The sequence below is a fragment of the Piliocolobus tephrosceles genome, chromosome 4 (genome assembly GCF_002776525.5).
Source record: "Piliocolobus tephrosceles isolate RC106 chromosome 4, ASM277652v3, whole genome shotgun sequence".
Classification (NCBI taxonomy): Eukaryota; Metazoa; Chordata; class Mammalia; order Primates; family Cercopithecidae; genus Piliocolobus; species Piliocolobus tephrosceles.
This window is the reverse complement of record NC_045437.1, coordinates 109,466,756-109,487,209: the sequence shown is the minus strand read 5'-3', so window position 1 is coordinate 109,487,209 and position 20,454 is coordinate 109,466,756. Positions and strand designations below refer to the sequence as shown.

The 20,454-nt window shown below is 35.9% G+C and overlaps 1 protein-coding gene across 6 annotated transcripts in view; it reads right to left on the bottom strand.

The window, feature by feature from the left end:
- APC (APC regulator of WNT signaling pathway) overlaps positions 1-20,454 on the bottom strand; it is a 142,657-nt gene that overhangs the window by 71,971 nt on the left and 50,232 nt on the right. For all 6 annotated transcript variants that reach the window (XM_023212277.2, XM_023212276.2, XM_023212278.2 and 3 more), the window contains 3 exons: positions 10,699-10,783; positions 9,721-9,922; positions 1,205-1,313 (listed from right to left, as the gene is read on the bottom strand). In XM_023212277.2, the coding sequence (XP_023068045.1) occupies positions 1,205-1,313; positions 9,721-9,922; positions 10,699-10,783 (396 nt within the window). The remainder of the gene's footprint in view (positions 1-1,204; positions 1,314-9,720; positions 9,923-10,698; positions 10,784-20,454) is intronic.

Below are 20,454 nucleotides of genomic sequence, written 5' to 3'. Positions count from 1 at the left end.
AAAAAAAAAAAAAAAAAAAAAAAAAAAAAAGATTCCTCTGGTGAGTCATTTCTTTTGTTTTGAGATGGAATCTCGCTCTGTTGCCCAGGCTGGAGTGCAGTGGTGTGATTTTGGATCACGGCAACCTCTGCCTCCCAGGTTCAAGTGATTTTCCTGCCTCAGCCTCCCAAGTAGCTGTGATGACAGGCATGCATCACCCCGTCTGGCTAATTTTTGTATTTACGTTAGTAGAGACAGAGTTTCACAATGCTGACCAGGCTGGTCTCGAACTCCTGGCCTTAAGTGATCCACCTTCCTCAGCCTCCCAAAATGCTGGGGTTACAGGCGTGAGCCTCTGCCATGTTGAGTCATTTCTTAACAAAAAGTTGAAGTCCCTGTGTTACACTGACTAAAAGGTCACGATTCATGGAATGTCTAAGACTTGGCTCATGGAAACCTAATCAGATGGTTAGGACCTGCCGTCATAAATGGGTGAACAAACTTCTATAATCTAAACTATTGACCTGCATATATTTTCTTTACTCCAACACATTCATTACATGTAGGTTCGATCGTTTCAGTATATGTTTTACTGGTTCAGCAGAGGACAAGAAAAACAACCCTTTGTAGTAAATCAGAATGTTATTCAACTGCACACTGTTAATTTATTGTGAATACTGGTGGACAGTGGTCAATAGTTTCATATTCCTTAAAAAAATTTTAAAACATAGTTATATTTGAAAAACAAACCAACTTTGGTGTTTGCAAAAATGCTAATATCTGTGCTATAGCTATTGGCATTTATATCTGGAATATTTTCAGAGATTTTTTATTTGCAAAAACTATATGGCATAATTCCTGTAACATAGTACAAAAAATAGGCAGATGGTGACAAATATTTCTATAGAATATGTTTGACAATTCAATACACAGAATTAAAAAACTAGTTGCCTAGTTGAACCGTGAGGTCCTCTAGAATTCAAACTTTATAGATTTTCTAAATAAAAGCTTTAAATAAAACATTTGTTTGAGCACAATAATTTTATCATCTTTACAAACAAAAATTCATTAACTATTATATATTCAGGCCTAAAGTTGGGTAAAACATATTACAGTTTACAAATAACTATAAATTCAGTTATCCTGAATTTTAATGGATTACTTAATTTAATTAATATATCAAATTATTAAAGTTTCAAATAAGTTGTACTGCCAAGTTACTTACATTTTCAGTTAAAGGAAGACTATCTATTCTTTTAGTGAGATTCTGAAGTTGAGCATAATACCAGTCTTTTTCCTTTTCTTCTTTGTCAAGATCAGCAAGAAGCAACGACCTATTTTTTTTAAAAAGGTATGTTTAAACAATGCTAATACAGACTGCACAAGAGCAATACTTACACCAGTTTTTATTGCAAACTTCTCTACCTAAAGTGCTAATAATGAATTACTCAAAAAATTTACATTGATTTCAATTTTTAAAGGTAGGACTTAGAATATTACAGTCATTACAGTTAGAGTATTAAAAAGAACATTTTTTTCTAAATAAACAGGTAATCATCCTTAAAACAATACTTACACTTCACTAAAGGCTTTCTTCATATTTATAGTCTAAGAAAATAATGATAGGTAAAAGGTACAGATATAACAAAACTCAAAATTAGTATAAGAATAAAAAGCATAGTAAAGGAATTAAGAAAAGCAACAATGATGCCAGAAGACAAACCTAGAATATAGGAAGCTACGACCTTGGACACTGATGTGGCTTTTAGTTTCACGGCAGTCAAAATAATAAGAAATATACTGTCATTTTGAAATAAGAGGAAGTCATGAGGGAGAGAAACTTCTTAGTTTGGAATTTTAACACCAAATGATGGTGTTCTCCATAGCAATCTGTATTAAGATACTGTATACCTGAGCACTGTAAACATAAATGCACAGTAAGAGTGTTACAGGGATAAAACTCAAGAGGTAAAAAAGTATATAATCTATCTCTTTTCACGTGGCTCTTTGCCAGAGCTACCACTGTTAAAATTTCTTGTGTATATTTCTTATGTATATTTCTAGAGCTATTCTATAAAAATGCAAGGATATATGTGCATACTTATATGTACATTTTAAATATAAATAGTAGCATATTATTATAGTACATGTTGTCCTGCAACTTTTTTTCACTTAAAAATTGATCCTGGGGGCCAGGTGTGGGGCACATGCCTGTAATGTCAATACTTAGGGAAGCTGAGGCAGGTGGATCACTTTAGCTCAGGAGTTCAATACCTGCCTGGGCAACATGATAAAAACCCAAACCCCAAAATCCCATCTCTACAAAAAAATACAAAAACTAGCCAGGTGTGGTGGTGCACACCTGTAGTCCCAGCTACTCAGGAGACTAAGCTGGGAGAATCACTTGAGCCCAGGAGGCCGAGGCTGCAGTGAGCTGAGATCACACCACTGCATTCCAGCCTGGGCAACAGACTTCTTTCAAAAAAAAAAAAAAAAGTAGATCTTGCAGAACACAAATAAGGCACAGGTTGAGTATCCCTTATTTAAAATGATTGTGACTAGAAGTGTTTTTGGATTTTGGAATATTTCTATTATACTTAACAGTTGGGCATCTCAAATTCAGAAATGCTCTAATTAGTATTTCCTTTGAGCATCATGTCACTTAAAAACTTTGGGATTTTGGAGAATTTTCTATTTCCAGATTTGGGATGCTCAATCTATACTAGGTATTTTTTTTTGTTAGCTGCATAATATTCCAAGAATTCCCTAGTGTTCATAAATCTATGTAGGGATACACTATAACCAACTTTTAGTTGGCAGGTACTTAGGGCGTTTCTAATCTTTTGTTATTATAAACAATGCTGCATTGAATAGTCTTATAGATATACCTCATTTCATACATGTACACGCATTTATATAAAAGAAATTCCTAGAATATATAAATTTTTAACTTACTGCCCTTGTGAAATATTATACCAATGTATGCTACCATCATACCAATTTAAGTGTTTAATTCAACTTTTTACTTTTTCATATCTAGTTTTTTTTTAAATGGTGTATCACTGGTTTTAATTTGATTTCTCTATGAGTGAGACTAAACATTTTGTTTAAGTTTATAAACCATGAGTATTTCCTTTTCTGTGATTTTTTTCTTATTTGTAGGACCTTTTCTACATTAAAAATGATAGTGCTTTGTCAGTTGTTGGGTTGCATATATATTTCTCAATAGTTGTCTTTTTAACACTGTTTACTCAGTTGACGCTTGAACATGGGTGTGAACTGCATGGGTCCATGTATACATGAATTTCCTTCCACTTCATTATGATTTTCTTAATAACATTTTTTCTCTAACTTAACATAGTATGTAATACATATAACATACAAAATATTTGTTACTTGATTGTTTATATTATCAGTAAGGCTTCCGGTCAATAGCAGGCAATCAGTAAAGTTTCTGGGGAGTCAAAAGTTGTATATATATATTTGACTGTACGGAATGGGTGGGTAGGCCAACCCCTTAATTGTTCAAGGGTCAACTGTAACGTTTTGCCATGTAGAAAATTTTGACTTCCATGCAGTCCAATTTGTAGATATTTTCTATTATAGATTCTGGAGTTTGGTCATACAGAGAGATGTTCCCCACTCTGATACTATTACTTCAAAAATTCTGCTTGATTATTGTTTCTTAGGAAATATGGAATGAATCTTAGTAGTGAGTACAAATGTGAGTATGTGGAAGGCTCTGTTCTTGCTAAAATGTATTTTCCTTTACTGAGAAGCAACTTAAAAAATAAGGAATAAGCTTTTGTTCTTATGTGGCAACTTTAACAGTGACGGACTGATTGGGAAAGAGGGAAGCCCCTGCTTACGATGTTGCATCCCTCAGGGAAGGCAAACTAAAGACAAGCTGCTCTCTCCCTCCGATTTCTGACAACAGGAACAGGAGAAAGCACTGCAGAAAGCCTGAACTTCATTCACAGCTGGGTACCACAACTCCCATAAAGATGAGATTTAATTCTATTTTTCAGTTTTCCCTAGTGAGGACCTGTAGGACCTACCAGGTCCAAGGTGGGAAAAAGAGTACAAAAAATGGTGATGCTAATATTTTGTCCATTATTTCCTAATAAATGAACTTATGAAATAAGAGTTGGGGCCAGGCATGGTGGGTCATGCCTGTAATCCCAGCACTTTGGGAGGCTGAGGCAGGTGGATCACTTGAGGTCAGGAGTTTGAGACCAGCCTGGCCAACATGGTGAAACCCTGTCTCTATTAAAAATACAAAAATAGCTTGGCGTTGTGGCAGACACTCGTAGTCCCAGCTACTCGGGAGGCTGAGGCATGAGAATCTCTTGAACCAGGGAGGCAGAGGTTGCAATGAGCCAAGATCGTGCCATTGCACTCCAGCCTAGGTGACAGAGTGAGACTTTGTCTTTAAAAAAAAAAAAAAAAAAAAAAAGCTGGGCATTAAAAGTGCTTAAATTGACAGGCCAATGTCAGTGGCAGTGTTGAAGTAAGGGGGAGGTTAGTTAGGGACACTAGCGACAATCTGCTACTATAAAGTTTAAGATTAACCTGTAGTAAAATGCTCTGGGGAAGCCAAGATTATAGTGTCTTCAGCTAAAATGATAGCAAGTGATTAAATTACAGTAGTAGACCTTGTGACTCACACAACAGCAGTTCATAAGGCTCAGAACTGAAACTAAGGCTAAACTCAGAACAGGTAGGGTCATTAGGGTTTAGTGTACTAAAGGCCTATTTTGTGATTGCCAATGGCCTTCTTTAAAAATGCTTTTTCACATAAATCTCATGTCTTCTTAGTCCTCTACCTTACTGGGGGTCACCTAGAAGAGCACGGCACATTTGTATTAGCATTCAATAAATATTTGTTAAATGAATTAATAGTGAACATGACAGCAACAATACCTAACATTATTGAATGCTGTATGTACTGGGCATAGTGCTAAGGACTTTAAAAATATCTAATTTAATCCTCTTGTTATCTTTTGAGGTCGTTATTCTCATGATCACTTCACTAACTAGAAAACTGAGGTTCAAAAAGGTTATAAAGCTACAAGCTGGGTTTAAGTCCTGGCTTGACCAACTTCTAGCATTTATCTTGAGGAGTACAGATAAAGGAAGAAGACATAGAGTTAAACTATGACTTTAGGAAGGTCTAGAAAGAAAGAACAGAAAAAACTAAGGGGGAAAATCATCAAAGAAGTAATAAAACAGAAAAAAGCTGAATAAATAAATTTCCAGATGAAAACGGTACAGTAAATATTCAGCATGATGAATGAAGAAAATATGCATACCAAAACATTCAAAAGCTCCCAAAGAGGAAAAATTGCCATCTACAAAGGAATAAGATTCAGATTGGTATCAAATTTCTCATTGGTACCTTGATAATGAAGAAAAATGAGTTTGTACCTAAACTTACCTGAACTATCAATCAAGTGAGAGCAAAATAAGTATACTATCACACAAGCAAGAAATCAATTTATCTCTCTCCTACATAGTAAGAGTCAAGAATACCCAAATATATTAGACCTAAATGGGAAGCGTAATGACAACAATAGTATGACAGTCTTGTAGCAGGCTCAGGAAGCAAATGGTCCGAATTAGATCAGAAAAATTCATTGGCTCCAATAAAAATTTATTTATGAATACAATGAAACTAGATCCTCATACTACCATAAAGACACAAGTTTCTGCTCCCAAAAACATAAAAGAAAGACAATTAGAAACTTGAGACAAAAACCAAGAGCTATATAAGAAAGACACAGTTCAAATGGCATCATCTTCCTTTAAGAAGCACAAAGGGTATGATATTCTATCAACGGGGAGGAAAAATTAATTCTGCCATACTACTGACTCACAGTGTCCAACAACTACAGAGTCCTAAAAAAACCTACTTATTTCACACCAACATTATGCTTAATTTACAGGAAAAAAATGAAGACTCAAATATACATAGCAGGATGTAACTGTTAACAGTCTTAACAAAATAAAAGTAAACACAGAGTTGCCAAATCTTATACAGTGGGGCTTCATCAGACACAGTCAGTCACAGGAAAGAACAAGAAATAGAACTTACATATACGTATGTGTATTTGTTTATGTGTTTATGTATACAAATTCAACCAAAGAATTGGTACAGAATTTAAAACTGGATGGATAATTGAGTAAATTTAACAAATCTTCGTCTTTCAGAGTGGTGAGTCAGTAAGTCATGTCCAATACTAGTAATATAAGCATATTACTTAGAGTTATAGAAGTAACTATCTCATGGGAAATGAGACTGAATATAGGAAAGGAATACTGATACTTTTCACTTATGATGCTTTATAAAGCTAAGCTAGTGATACTAATGATCAGAGTTGAGAACCTTCTAACAACACTAAGCTGATACCTCTTTCTCTCCAGATACAGCAACTTTTTGTAGTGTGTAATAAAGCCTGAATTAGAAGTTGGGCCATATTTTGGGAGAAAAACGAACACAAAAACAAGACGTCTTTTCTATAGTAACAACAGAAAAGGCTAAAGCACCTTTAAATATTTTAAAAAAGAAATGTATTTTCCACTTGGAGTTAAAAGTCAGAACACTAGCTTAAAGTTATTTACAGTGGTATTAAATAATAAATAAAACATGGAGATCATTGCATTCACGTCTTTGAACAGAGAAATAAGCTTTTCCTAGATTTAGATGCAAAGAACTCCGGAAGACTGGCAAGAAATAATGTCAAGACAGAAAATAAGAACATTTTTATTACAAGTATTCCTTACCACCTGCAGCTGCATTTGTTAGGTTTACTAGTACTTGTAGTAAAACCTACTTCAAAAATTAATATTTTTCTCTGAAACTCCCTCTCTCTGCTAATAAAATTAGGACTTTGCCTACATAAAGCAAAGTAAGGAAAAGAAAGCAAGTAAGGAAAGGTTGGTATGCATGCCCTTTGCCTCTTAACAGAGCTCAAAGGGGAAAAAGAGATGGAAGATCATGGACCCTAGTTCACTCCTTATTTTTCAGGATGGTGTTTCAATAGTCTAGGATCAATGTATGAAACAGAGACTTACGTAAACTTAAGAAATAAAAGACAGTGTAACATCATTTCTGGTCCAGATAATTATCCCTATTTTCATAAATGGGCACATATGAAACTGGACAGAAAGTAATAAAAGGTCTTCTGCCTCTCAGTGAGATATGCTGGGCATTTCTTATATACTAATATTCAATTATCACAACAATGCCACAAAGCAGAACCATATCTTTATCTTACAGAAGAAAATGGCACAAAAATTTAATGACTTGACCAAGGTCACAGAGATAATATGAAGGTTTTATATATTTTACCATTTTCTGAATGTCTAATAGAACTTTTAGAAATACAAAGATAATAAAGATATTTCCTAATATGTGCATTAAGGAATCTTTTAGGGGACATAAAACATTTGATGAAGTTCCTGATAATGATCTATAGTCTGGTATCTGCAGTGAGATAATGTTAACTTTAGAAAGAGAAGAATTAATACACTAGCTGTGAAAAATCAGAACTCATTCCATACGGCAAGCAATTTTTTTTCAGGTATTAAAACTTATACATTAAGAAGTGTTTTGTTGGCCAGGCACAGTGGCTCATGCCTGTAATCCCAAAACTTTGGGAGGCCAAGGCAGGCAGATCACCTGAGGTCAGGAGTTCGAGACCAGCCTGGCCAACATGGTGAAATCCCGTCTCTACTAAAATTACAAAAATTAGCCGGATATGGTGGGATGTGCCTGTAATTCCAGCTACCCGAGCTGGATACGGTGGGGTGTGCCTGTAATTCCAGCTACCCGGGAGGCTGAGGCATGAGAATTGCTTGAACCCAGGAGGTGGAGGTTGCAGTGAGCCGAGATTGCGCCACTGCACTCTAGCTTGGGCGACAGAGCAGGACTGTCTCAAAAAAAAAAAAAAAAAAGAAATGTTTTGTTGATCCCACAGAAGTAAAAAGTAAATACTAGAGGTTAGGAAACACAGAGGGAAAGAAGAGAAAAAGAGAGATTTGTTAAAGAATATTAAATTGCAGCTAGATAGGAGGAATAAGTTCTAGTGTTCTATACTACTGTAGAATGAGCATAGTTAACAATATTACATAGCTGCAAATAGCTAGATGGTAGATAGTGAATGTTCTCAACACAAAGAAATGATAAATGTCTGAGATAACAGATATGCTAATCTGATCACAATAAATTATATGTGTAGAAACATCAGTATGTACCCCATGAAATGTACAATTATTATTTATAAATTAAAAAAATAAAAAAGACATATTTCATTTGTAGCCACTTGTAGTGGGCCTTCCATAATGAAAAGAGTCATCTTTTACTGAATCTAGTAGTTACTGAATATACTTCAATAGATAATCAGAAAATCAATAAAAATCAGTTACTACCTTTTTTTTTTTTTTTTTTAAGTAGAGACAAAGTCTTGGCCAAGCGTAGCGACTCATGTCTGTAATCCAAGCACTTTGGAAGGCCGAGGCTGGGGGTGGGAGAATCATCTGAGGTCATGAGTTTGAGACTAGCGGCCGGGTGCGGTGGCTCAAGCCTGTAATCCCAGCACTTTGGGAGGCCGAGACGGGCGGATCACAAGGTCAGGAGATCGAGACCATCCTGATTAACACGGTGAAACCCCGTCTCTACTAAAAATACAAAAAAACTAGCCGGGCGAGGTGGCGGGCGCCTGTAGTCCCAGCTACTCCAGAGGCTGAGGCAGGAGAATGGCGTAAACCCGGGAGGCGGAGTTTGCAGTGAGCTGAGATCCGGCCACTGCACTCCAGCCCCGGCGACAGAGCGAGACTCCGCCTCAAAAAAAAAAAAAAAAAAAAAAGAGACTAGCCTGACCAACATGGTGAAACACTGTCTCTACTCAAAATACAAAATTAGCCAGGCGTGGTGGCACATGCCTGCAATCCCAGCTACTTGGGAGGCTGAGGTAGAAGAATCGTTTGAACCTGGGAGGCAGAGGTTGCAGTGAGCCAAGATTGTATCATTGCACTCCAGCCTGGGCAACAAAAGTGAAACTGCATCTCGAAAAAAAAAAAAAAAAAAAAATGAGAGAGTCCTACTATGTCATCCAGGCTGGTCCTGAACTCCTGGCCTCAAGTAGTCCTACCGCCTCAGCCTGCAGAGTAGCTGGGATTACAGGTGTGGGCCAAAGTATCTGGCAAGTTATTTTAACCACATATAAATATTATAATTATGTGTATTACTCAATGTACAGAGTAGTCAAAGTATTTAAGTGACAACCAGCCTGGCCAACATGAAGAAACTCCATCTCTACCAAAAATACAAAAATTAGCCAGGCCTGGTGGTAGGCATCTATAGTTCCAGCTACTTGGGTGGCTGAGGCATGAGAACCGCTTGAACCCAGAAGGTGGAGGTTGCAGTGAGCCAAGATCATGCCACTATACTCCAGCCTGGGAGACACAGTGACACCCTGTCTCAAAATAAACCCCAATAAACAAACCAAAAACCAAAGTATTTAAGTGACAAAATAGGTCTTCGGAATCCCAGGAAACGGCCTTGTTTATATTTTTAGATTTAATATAAGTGCAATCAATAACATGCTATCTTTGAGTTTAAAAATGCAAAATGCTCTAAGTGTTGGCTATCACCTATCATAAATTCACAATTTACATATTATATTACAAAATATAAACTGGAGTGTACAAGGCAATGTTTACTACATGAAGAAAAGTTACCTCTCTTTCTCAAGTTCTTCTAAATATCCAATACTTTCTCTGCTTCCATTTACAAACCCTCTTCTTGGAAATGAACCCATGGGAACAGGACTGCACTCTCCAGAACGGCTTGATACAGATCCTTCCCGGCTTCCATAAGAACGGAGGGACATTTTTGACCGTAGTTTTACTCCAGGGAAATTACTGCTATCTAAGTTAAGCTCTAAATAAAATAGAGACAAGTTTTTATACAACAATTGTTTTAAGTGGTCTAAAATATTCTTAATGTTATTATACTACTTTAAAGTGAAATATTAGGTTTACATTTTAGCCACAAATATACATGACTGAAAAAAAATTATTTAGGACTTTCCCTGCAAAGTCCACTTGGGTCAGGGTAAAAATAAGGAGTGTGTTAAAGGAAAATTAGATAAAATGTACTTCCTTAGACTTCCTCTAAATAATATTTTGGAATTCAAAAGTAATTTCTCTGTCTGGCTTCAATTATTATCAAGCACTTTCTCTGTTCTGACATTAGAATTTTCAAGCAACAAAATGAGAAAAATATCCTTTTAAAACTGCTCAAAACGACTTATCAACTTAGATATGTGAAAAGGTTAAAGTATTTCTATCCTAAATGAAGAAGACAAAACTTCTTCCAATGAGACAGTGGGCTCAAGTGTATGGCATATAGAATACTAAAGTTCTATTTATGACTGGCAGAATAGCAACAAGCTTTAAAAAGAGCTGAAAATTATTTAAGGAAGAGATTTAAAATAGCTAATTCAAAGCCAGTTAAATGTTTAACTGAAGAAATGACACACAAACACATTTTTTATTTATTTGTACTTTTAACAATTACATCCTGACGGTAAGGCTAATACACCAAGAAAACTGATACCAACACCCAAAATGAGAGAAGCAATACTTGGTTCTACACATCTAAAGATGACAATTTGAGCTTAAAAAATTATTTTAAAACATCTTTTTAAAATCTACCTTTAAGACGCTCTAATAAATCAATCTGTCCAGAAGAAGCCATAGCTTCATCTTCAATACTTCCTTGTAGTTGTTTAAGTACTTCCTGTTAAAAAGAACACAATGTATTAACATGAAATTCTAAATAACTTCAAGACATGATTCTGTATTTCTTGACATTTAAATATGCTGAGAAAAAAATTCAGATCACTCTGAAAACATGCACCTTATACATATTACCTATTATTCATTATTAATAAATAAATCATGGCCAAATAATAATAGTGATATTTTGTGATAATGGTGATTATGGGGAGTCTCCATGCAAAGTATTACAAACACACGTAAGATACATTCATTATTTCTAACTTAAAAAAAAACCAACGATGCAAATCATTCTCATTTTTAAGATAAAACAAGTGATACCCAGAGACTTGCTCAAGTTACAAAAGCTACTTATGTGTTTAGAACCATGTCTCTTAAGTGTGCACCAACATGACCATAAAAAACACCAAATTAACACAATCTATTTAACAACTTCAACATTCAAGTTTTTATATACCACGTTTAAGTATATTCTGCTAGTATACTAATTTACAATTAGCATATATTCAAATAACCGTATGTTCACTATTTCTTGACTTTCGATGCTTTTCTTCTTTCCCATGTAAACCCTTTCTTGATAATTTTTTCTCCAAGAATGTCAGAAACTTTCATTTTCTACCAGTTTTTCTGCCATTACATTTGTGAACTTTGGCTCTTATTGCATGCTACTTAATAATAATTTATATTATTTTCCATTTACTGAGGCATTCCATTCTAGAGCCTAGCATAGTTCTTTGGCCAATCAGGTTTCCCGAATGCAAGACAAAGTATTTGAACACTTGCAACTTTGTAACGAAATGGAGTGTTCCCCTATAAGAAAAGTAATCTGTAAATACATTAAAAGGAAAACCTATCTATCGAAAAGTTAGTGAATGGAGCAAAGACAGTTTCACTGATTTATCTTGACAGTGACATTGTAAGCATTCATGGTGGCTCATGCCTGTAACCCCAACACTTTGGGAGGCTAAGGCAGGAGGGTCACTTGAGTCCAGGAGTTTGAGACCAGCCTGGACAACACAGCAAGACTCTGTCCCTAAAAAATTAAAAACAAAAAAACAAAAAACAAACAAACAAAAAAACCCATAAGTGGTGGCATGTGCCTGTAGTCCCAGCTACTTGGGAAGCTGAGCCAGGAGGATCACTTGAGCCCAGAAGTTTGAGGCTGCAGTGAGCCACAGTGTCACCACTGCACTCCATCCTGGGTGACAGAGTAAGATCCCAGCTAAAAAACAAAAAGAAATCGCCCCCAAACCCTAGAATTTCCTATGTTAATAATAGCCTTAGTATCTGACCTTCAAATAATAGACCATGTTGGAGTCTGAAAGGCTTGGGTAAGTAGATGTGGGGGCATGAAGGTGACTGTATTATTTTCAAAATATTCCAGAGTGTTTTACATTTGTGGAATAGAAAACAAATTTGCACAGGGATAACTTCCTTTACTGAATGTGAGTACGCCCACCAAAATGTCTACTATAAATTTCAGGGCACCATCTCTCACTTAAGAACTCTCACTGGAGACTACTGTGATTTTTCCAGGATTTCAATTCTCTTTTATCCACTGCTACTGTTTTAGTCCTTCAATAATCCTTTTAATCTTATCCCTATTTCTCAGGCTTCCGGTCTCACAATTCAACAACTACCCTTGAGCAGTTAATTTCCAATGACATGTCTTGAATCCTAACCTTACTTGCAAACTTCAGATTCACTTTTCCAACCAACTGATGGACGCTTTACATCTGCATGATAGGCACCATACATCTAAATGTCCAGAACTACACTGGCCTTTTGTCCCAATAAAGCCTGTTCTTTGCCTTTTATTCTCTCAGTTAATTGGCATTAGCCTTTTCTTTCTCCTCCAGCCTAAATCCTTAGCACCTCCTCCTTCACATCCCCAGTTACGGAATTCCGGTGATTCTACCTCTAATCTCTCTCTTAGAGCTATCTCTTTCATATTCTTACTGTCACTAACTTGTTATTAACCCTACCTAAACTATGAAAATAATTTCCTAAGTGGCTCAATCTCGCACAGAGCTGTCAGAGCAACCTTTTTAAAGCACAGCTTTGATCAAGTCTCTAAGATTCTTCTCCAAAGCCTACAGTAGTGGTTCTCAAGCGTCACCATGGATCAGAATCACCTGAAGACCTTGTTAAAACATAGATTGTTGATTCAGTAAGCCTGGGGTAGAGGGTGAAAATCTGCATTTTGAACAAGTTTTCAGGTGATACTGATGCTGAAAACAGAATTATTAAGATGTTAACAGTGTTTTTCTATGGAGACTGAAATTACAAGCAATTTCTCTTTTACTTGTTGTGTCATACTTTTTAAACAATATGTATAACAAAAAATCCTACTTGTTTTTAGAGAAGTTACAAAGATTTAAAAGTTTAAAAATCACAACAAAAAATCCTTGGTACATCATTGGACATACATCTAATTTTTTCAAAACTAATGCTACATTAATGGTCTTTTAAAAAAGAAATAATAAAGAAAAAATTAAAATATTAAAAAAATGAAAAAGCTATATAAATTCAGATGTCCAACAGTAAGTATTAAATAGGCCATAGCATTTTTTAGCTGTACATACAATGGAACACTATGCAACTGTAAAAAAATTAATCTGATGTAAGATGACAATAAATTACACAGAAAAAAATTATGCTGCAAAATATGATGTCATGAAATGCAAGTTTGCATAAATGTATAGAGAAAAGAATATATATACTATCAAAGGTTACTTTTACCTCTGGTGATGGGATTTAAATTTTTTTTAAAAATAGGTGATTTTGATTATTTCTTTTTGTCCGCATTTCCTAATTTAATAAAAAAGTGAATACACTCAACTTGTAATAAAATTCTATTTTTAAAAATTTCTGTACACATTGTTAGAAATCTATTGACAGCTATAAACATACAGGTAAATAAGATTTAAGGTTAAACAATTTTTAAAAAGATTCTCAAAGTAGTCACCTTGGAAAGTTACTAATTTACTCCAATGATGTGTTACTTACATTATTTCTGTAAGTGCTTTGAGTTATGAACCTCATCAACAAAATCTGTATATATTTACAGTCACATCCAGTTACTTTGCCTTAAGACGATAACATCCAATATGACCTACATTACTTACTAGTTTGCCGTGAATAGTTTATAGCTATTCCACAATAAAAACTGACCTCAAGTAATTTTTTTCCTGTTTTATTGAGGCACAACATACATATGAAAAATACATTAATCCTAGATTTTCACATCCACGTAATCACTATCTAGGTGAAGATACAGAACATTTCTAGCACCCCAGAGGGTTCCCTCAAGTTCCCTTTACCAATTTTCATTTCCTACAGGTAACCAATATTCTGGCTTCTTTATCAGAAGAGTTTGGCACCTTCTTGACCTTCATATAAATGGAATCATACAGTATGTAAGTCTCTTGTGTCTCACGTTTTTTGTTCAACATAGTATCTGTGCAATCTGTCCACACTGTTGCTTTATCAGTTCATTATTTTTAAATGTTGTGTAGTATGTAGTAGTCCACTGTGTAAATACAGCCCAATGTATCTATCCTTTCTCCTCTTTAATGGGGCATTTGGGCTGTTACCAGTCTGGAGGCTATTAATTTAAACATCAGTCATTTGAGTTAGGAGTGAAATAGTCTTTGCATTTCCCTGATGACAAATGATGCTGAATCTCTTTTCATGGACTTATGTGCCATTTATCTTTCTTTCTGAATTGTCTTTTCAGGTCCCTGGGTCACATTTTAAAAACTGGATTGTCTTTTTGTTACTGGTTTGTAGGAATTATTTATATATTCTGAAGGAATTATTTATATATTCTGAACTGAGCCTTTGGTCAGATACATAGTGTTGCAAATATGTTCTCCTCTATGGCTTACTTTTTCATTCTCTTAATGAAGTCTTCTGAAAAGCATAGGTTTTTAATTTTGATGAAGTTTATCTTATACATTTTTATGTTTAGTCTTTTGTGTGTCCTAAGAAATTCTGCCCACCCAAGGCCACAGAGATAAAATTATCCTATGTTTTCTTCTAGAAGCACACTGAAGTCTTTCGACGAACAAAAGTTTAGTTTTAATGTAGTCCATCAAATTTATTTCTATGTATGGTGCTTTGGCATTCTGTTTAAGAAATCTTTGCCTACTCCCAGGATAGGAAGCTATTACCTATGTTTTCTTCTAGAAGCCACTGTTTTGTCTTTTTTGTTTGTTTTTCCATTTTTTTCTCTGTGCTTCAGTTTGAATATTTTCTACTGACTTTTTTCTAGTTCACTAATTCTGTCTTCTCACTAGTTCACTAATTCACTGTTCAGCCTGCTGTTAAGCCCATCCAATGTTAATTTCAAATATATTTTTCAGTTCTAGACTATCCATTTGATTCCTTTTAATTATAGACTCCAATTCTCTGTCAAAATTTTCTATCTGTTCATTTTTTTTCAAGACATTTATAATATTTATGTTAAAATCCTTGACTACTAACTGCAACATCTGGATCATCTGAATTTGCTCCTATTACCTATTTGTTCTCTTGATTATCAGTAATCTTCCAGTTTCTCTGCATTTCATATAACATTTGACTATATGCCAACTGTGTATATAAGAAAAAAAGAGACAAGATGATTGACAGTATTTTCCCCTAGACAGTTTGCCTTTTCCATTGTTGGGGTCTGATCTCCTCAATCCAATTAGCAACTAAAAATGGATTGGGACCTTCTGGGTGCAGTGGCTCACGCCTGTAATTCCAGCACTTTGGGAGGCTGAGGCGGGTGGATCACGAAGTCAGGAGATCAAGACCATCCTGGCTAACACGGTGAAACCCCATCTCTACTAAAAATACAAAAAATTACCCAGGCATGGTGGCAGGCGCCTGATGTCCCAGCTACTTGGGAGGCTGAGGCAGGAGAATGGCGTGAACCCGGGAGGCGGAGCTTGCAGTGAGCCAAGATTGCGCCACTGCACTCCAGACTGGGCGACAGAGCGAGACTCCATCTTGGAAAAAAAAAAAAAAAAGGAAAAAAAATGGATTGGGACCTACTTGCAATTTTAAGTTCATAACTGGTTTGGGTTTCCCAGTTCCTTCAGTGTGTCCCTCTATATTCAGATAGGAAATATGAAAGGTCTTCATCTCCTCAGCAGTTAACTTCTTACCCTACACAGTATCAAAATCTGACATTTATCTTGAATGGAAAACCAGTCATGTTTGATATACTAGGTAGGTCTTCCTCTAATAGGTCTTTCCTAAGCATTGCAGGAATATGGGATATTTCACTTTGCCTTTCCAGCTCAGCCTTATTCTCTGGTAGCACTTATCTCTCTAGCCTTAAATGTTCTATCTCTTGGAGGTTGTAAACTCAGGTCTTTAATCTCCTGCTCTACAAAATTCAAAATCTGGCAAATGACTTGAGGAGACCTGTGGTGTGACAGTAACATGTCTCTCCCTCTAGCAGGACTTCACCTGCTAACATTCTGCCTTTCTAGTCTATCCTAAGTCTCCTGCACTACAAGACTTGGCCAATATCGCATGGTAAAAATGAGCCATGCATTTAGAGCTCTTCTAAATGCTAATATCTCTACATCTCCCCTCATGTTTGTTGAGGCTGCCAACAATTTCATTTTCTTTTTCTTTCAAACCTGCAGAAAGGCCTCAAGAGGTTCTTTCTCCCAGTGAGGTCCTTCTGCTTATGCCAATGATGAATCTCAATCTGTACCCAGAATCAATATCCCCCGGGAAGAAAATTACCAGTAATCTCAGCTTATCTAGAAAGGGTTCTTTCCTCTTAGGAATTATAGTTAATACAGAGCTTGATGATTCCACAGTCCTCCAATGTCCTTAAAATTATGATTTGTGTATTTTATCCAGTGTTTTCTAGTTTTTGAGTGGGACATATTGCTTGGGGGCTGCATACTGCATACAACCTAGAAGAGGCCCTTAATTTTGAAGAGTTTTTAAAAGAAAATGGAATACAATTGCAAAGCAGTTCCAAAAAAAAAAAAAAAGTTTCAAAAAGTTCTCTGAGAAATGGCAGCTTTTAAATACATATGTAATTTTGAAGGAGAGAATATTCATTTGTATTTTAAAATTCTGGAAGCTCAGTTTTAAAAGATTAATTACATTATATAATCACATATAATATTGTCTTAAAAGAATTTTAACATTTTAGAAACATTAGAAACTTATTCATTAGGCTGGGCATGGTGGCTCACGTCTGTAATCCCAGCACTTTGGGAGGCCAAGGCAGGTGGATCACGAGGTCAAGAAATTGAGACTATCCTGGCTAACATGGTGAAACCCCACTCTATTAAAAATACAAAAATCAGCTGGGCTTGGTGGTGTGCACTTGTAGTCCCAGCTACTAGGGAGGCTGAGGCAGGAGATTAGCTTGAACCTGGGAGGCGGAGGTTGCAGAGCGTCAAGATCGTGCCACTGCACTCCAGCCTGGTGACAGAGCATGACTCAGTCTCAAAAAAAAAAAAAAAAAAAAGAAAGAAAGAAAATTATTCATTAGAGATGAAATGTGCTGTGGTTATACCTGTGATATTTATCTATGAGCAATGCTGTCATTTCAGGGAGGCTGCTACTTGACCCACTTAAATTTATTTCAGTATATCATAGTTAAAGATGCTTTTCGTTACCAGATACAAGTACACTTGATAATGACACCTTCAAAATACATTCTGAAATGCTGATCTCGATTTTTATTTTTTCTTACTTTCTGAAAATATGTACTTTGCATGTATATTGTTTTACAGTTTATAGACCAATTTATAAATATTAAATTTTGTCAAACTACAACAAAGAGGTAAATGCTTGATTAATAATTTGCCTATAGATAATTCTTCCTACACCATGCCATCTTTCAGCTTTTTATCTCTATAATGCCATCTTTACCTTGTTACTATGCTCAGCATTTTAAAGTCAACGAAACAGCTCTAGGTAGGCTGGGCGTGGTGGCTCACGCCTGTAATTCCAGTACTTTGAGAGGCCGAGGCGGGTGGATCACCTGAGGTCAGGAGTTTGAGACCAGCCAGGCCAACATGGCAAAACTCTGCCTCTACTAAAATACAAAAAGTAGCCGGGCATGGTGGCAGGCACCTGTAATCCCAGCTACTCCTGGGGCTGAGGCAGGAGAATCGCTTGAGCCCAGGAGGTGGAGGCTGCAGTGAGTTGAAATTGTGTCACTGCACTCCAGCGTGGGTAACAAGAACAAAACTCCATCTAAAAAAAGTTGGGGGGAGGGCTCTAGCCCTGGAGTAAAAACTAAACCACAAAACTTTTTCTAAGATTAGCTGCAATTCTGCATTTATCCGATTTCATATCATCTAAATTCCATGTAATCTCTATTTTATTTTCATTACAAAAAATTTCAAACATATACCTATGTGCGCAGAAAATTATAACAAACCCCCATGTACCTTCATACCCCACATCAACAATTATCAATTCATGGTCAGTTGCGTCTCATCTACACCCATATCCACTTCCTCTATTTCTACCCCTCTGCACCACACTTATTTTGAAAATAAAGCTCAGGCATCATACAACTTCTTTGTAAATATTTCAATACATATATTTAAACAAGGATTCTTTCTAAACACAAACACAATAATATCATTATACTTAAAAATAAATATTTCCTTAATATACAGTGTTCACATTTCCCTAACCCTTAAACACTTATTTCCCTGGCTGCTACAAAGACACATGTAATCAAATAGCAAAGCAGTGTCCTCTTTTGCCACTAGATGGTACTACTGCATAAATTTTAGACTTTAGTTTAAGTAATCCGGTTGGAGGAGACACACTTTTTGCTGTTTTTTTTTGTTTTGTTCTGTTGTTTTCTTTTTTTCAGACAGGGTCTGGCTCTTTTGCCCAGGCTGGAGTACAATCCTCACACCTCAGCCTTCCAAGTAGCTGGGACCACAGATGTGCTCCACACCTGGCTAATTTTTGTATTTTTTTGTAGAAACAGAGTCTTGCCATGTTGCCCAGGCTGGCCTCAAATTCCTGAGCTCAAACAATCCTCCTGCTTGGCCTCCCAAAAGTACTAGGATTACAGGTGTGAGCCACGATGCCCAGCCTCCTTTTGCTTTCTTTGGAGGTAAAGAGATTAATGACCAGGAAACATGATTCGAGTTTATATAAGGTATTACAAAGTCTAGCAAGTGATTTTGGGGGAAATAACCACTGTGTTGGATTAATTTTAATCCACCGTAGGAAGTGCCAATGGTTTCAAAAGTGTCTGCACAAAACAATATTCTAAGACAAAATAAACAGGTCATGGTTTATGCTGTTTCACAGCATAAAACCTTAAAAACAGATATAATTTCATTATAGGGCTGCAATTGTTATGGTACCACATGTCCAATTCTAAGGAAATGTGTTAATGGATTCACAAGATGTCTGTTGAAGTACATGCTGAGTAAAATAAATTTATGGTTGGTTTCAGGTATATCTGAAGTGCCACTATTCCTGATGTATATAGGCTGAGCATTCTAAATCCGAAAATTTGAAGTCTGAAATGCTCCAAAGTCTTGAGCTTTCTGAGCACCAACATGACACTCAAAGGAAATGCTCAATGGAGCATTTCAGATTTTGGATTTTTGAATTAGGGATGCTCACAAAGTATAATACAAATATTTCAAAATCTGAAAAAATCCAAAATCCAAAACACTTCTGGTCTGAAGCAATTCTGAGTAAGGGATACTCAACTTGTAGTATACCACACTTATAAATGATCAACTAGATATTCCACTGAAGAAATTTGAGGGTGTGACTTCTACTGTCACTCTGAGAGACATTCCACTTCAGTGTGGCGATGGATCTAAGCGTAAGTTACATTGTCTTTCAAATATGAGTTTTGAATTTGCTCAAGGAATTAAACAGAAACTTTAAAAAAGAGATCTCAGAGTTCTATACAAAACAGACATGTACTATCTAAATAGGTATGCCAGGAGGCGTTCTCTGCAAAATATACCATACTAAAGTAGAGGAAGGAATATTTTAATTCTGTATTTCAAAACTTTTAAAAATACATGCCAAGTTTAACGATTTGAAATGTAATGTGTTGATCAATGTTAAAATACCAAACTACTCTTTTTTAACCTGTTAGGCAACTAATGCAAGTCTTTTTAGGTCACCCATAGTTTGTGGAAAGAACAAAACGTTTGTTTATAGTCTATCATTTCCCAAGGGATTTGAAGTAGGTATCTTGGATGTCTGTCATTGCTGGGGACAGTTTTTATCACTCAAGAGGGTAATTAGAGTAGAAAAGATTGATAGAGGGATGGAGAGATAGAATAGGACACATGAGCAAAGGTTGAGCTGTGATGATACTGAATATAAAGGGTAAAAGAGAAGCAGAAACAGTTACCTCAGTGACACACACAAGTCTGGAGATTAAGGCAAACCTTGAAATGCACAGGAAAAAAACTAGGATAGAATAGGAAATTAGTAAGGAATAAGAGTAGTGAGCAGACAGGAAGAACTGGGCAAAGAACTCAAATGTTAAAATAGCCAAGAGGCAGAAACAACAAAAAGCAGGAAGTTTTTTTTTTTTTTTTTTTTTTTAAATAAAGGAAGTAACATTTTTTTTTTTTTTTTTTGAGAACGGGGTCTTGTTATATCGCCCAGGCAGGCAGGTCTTGAGCTCCTTAGCTTAAGCTA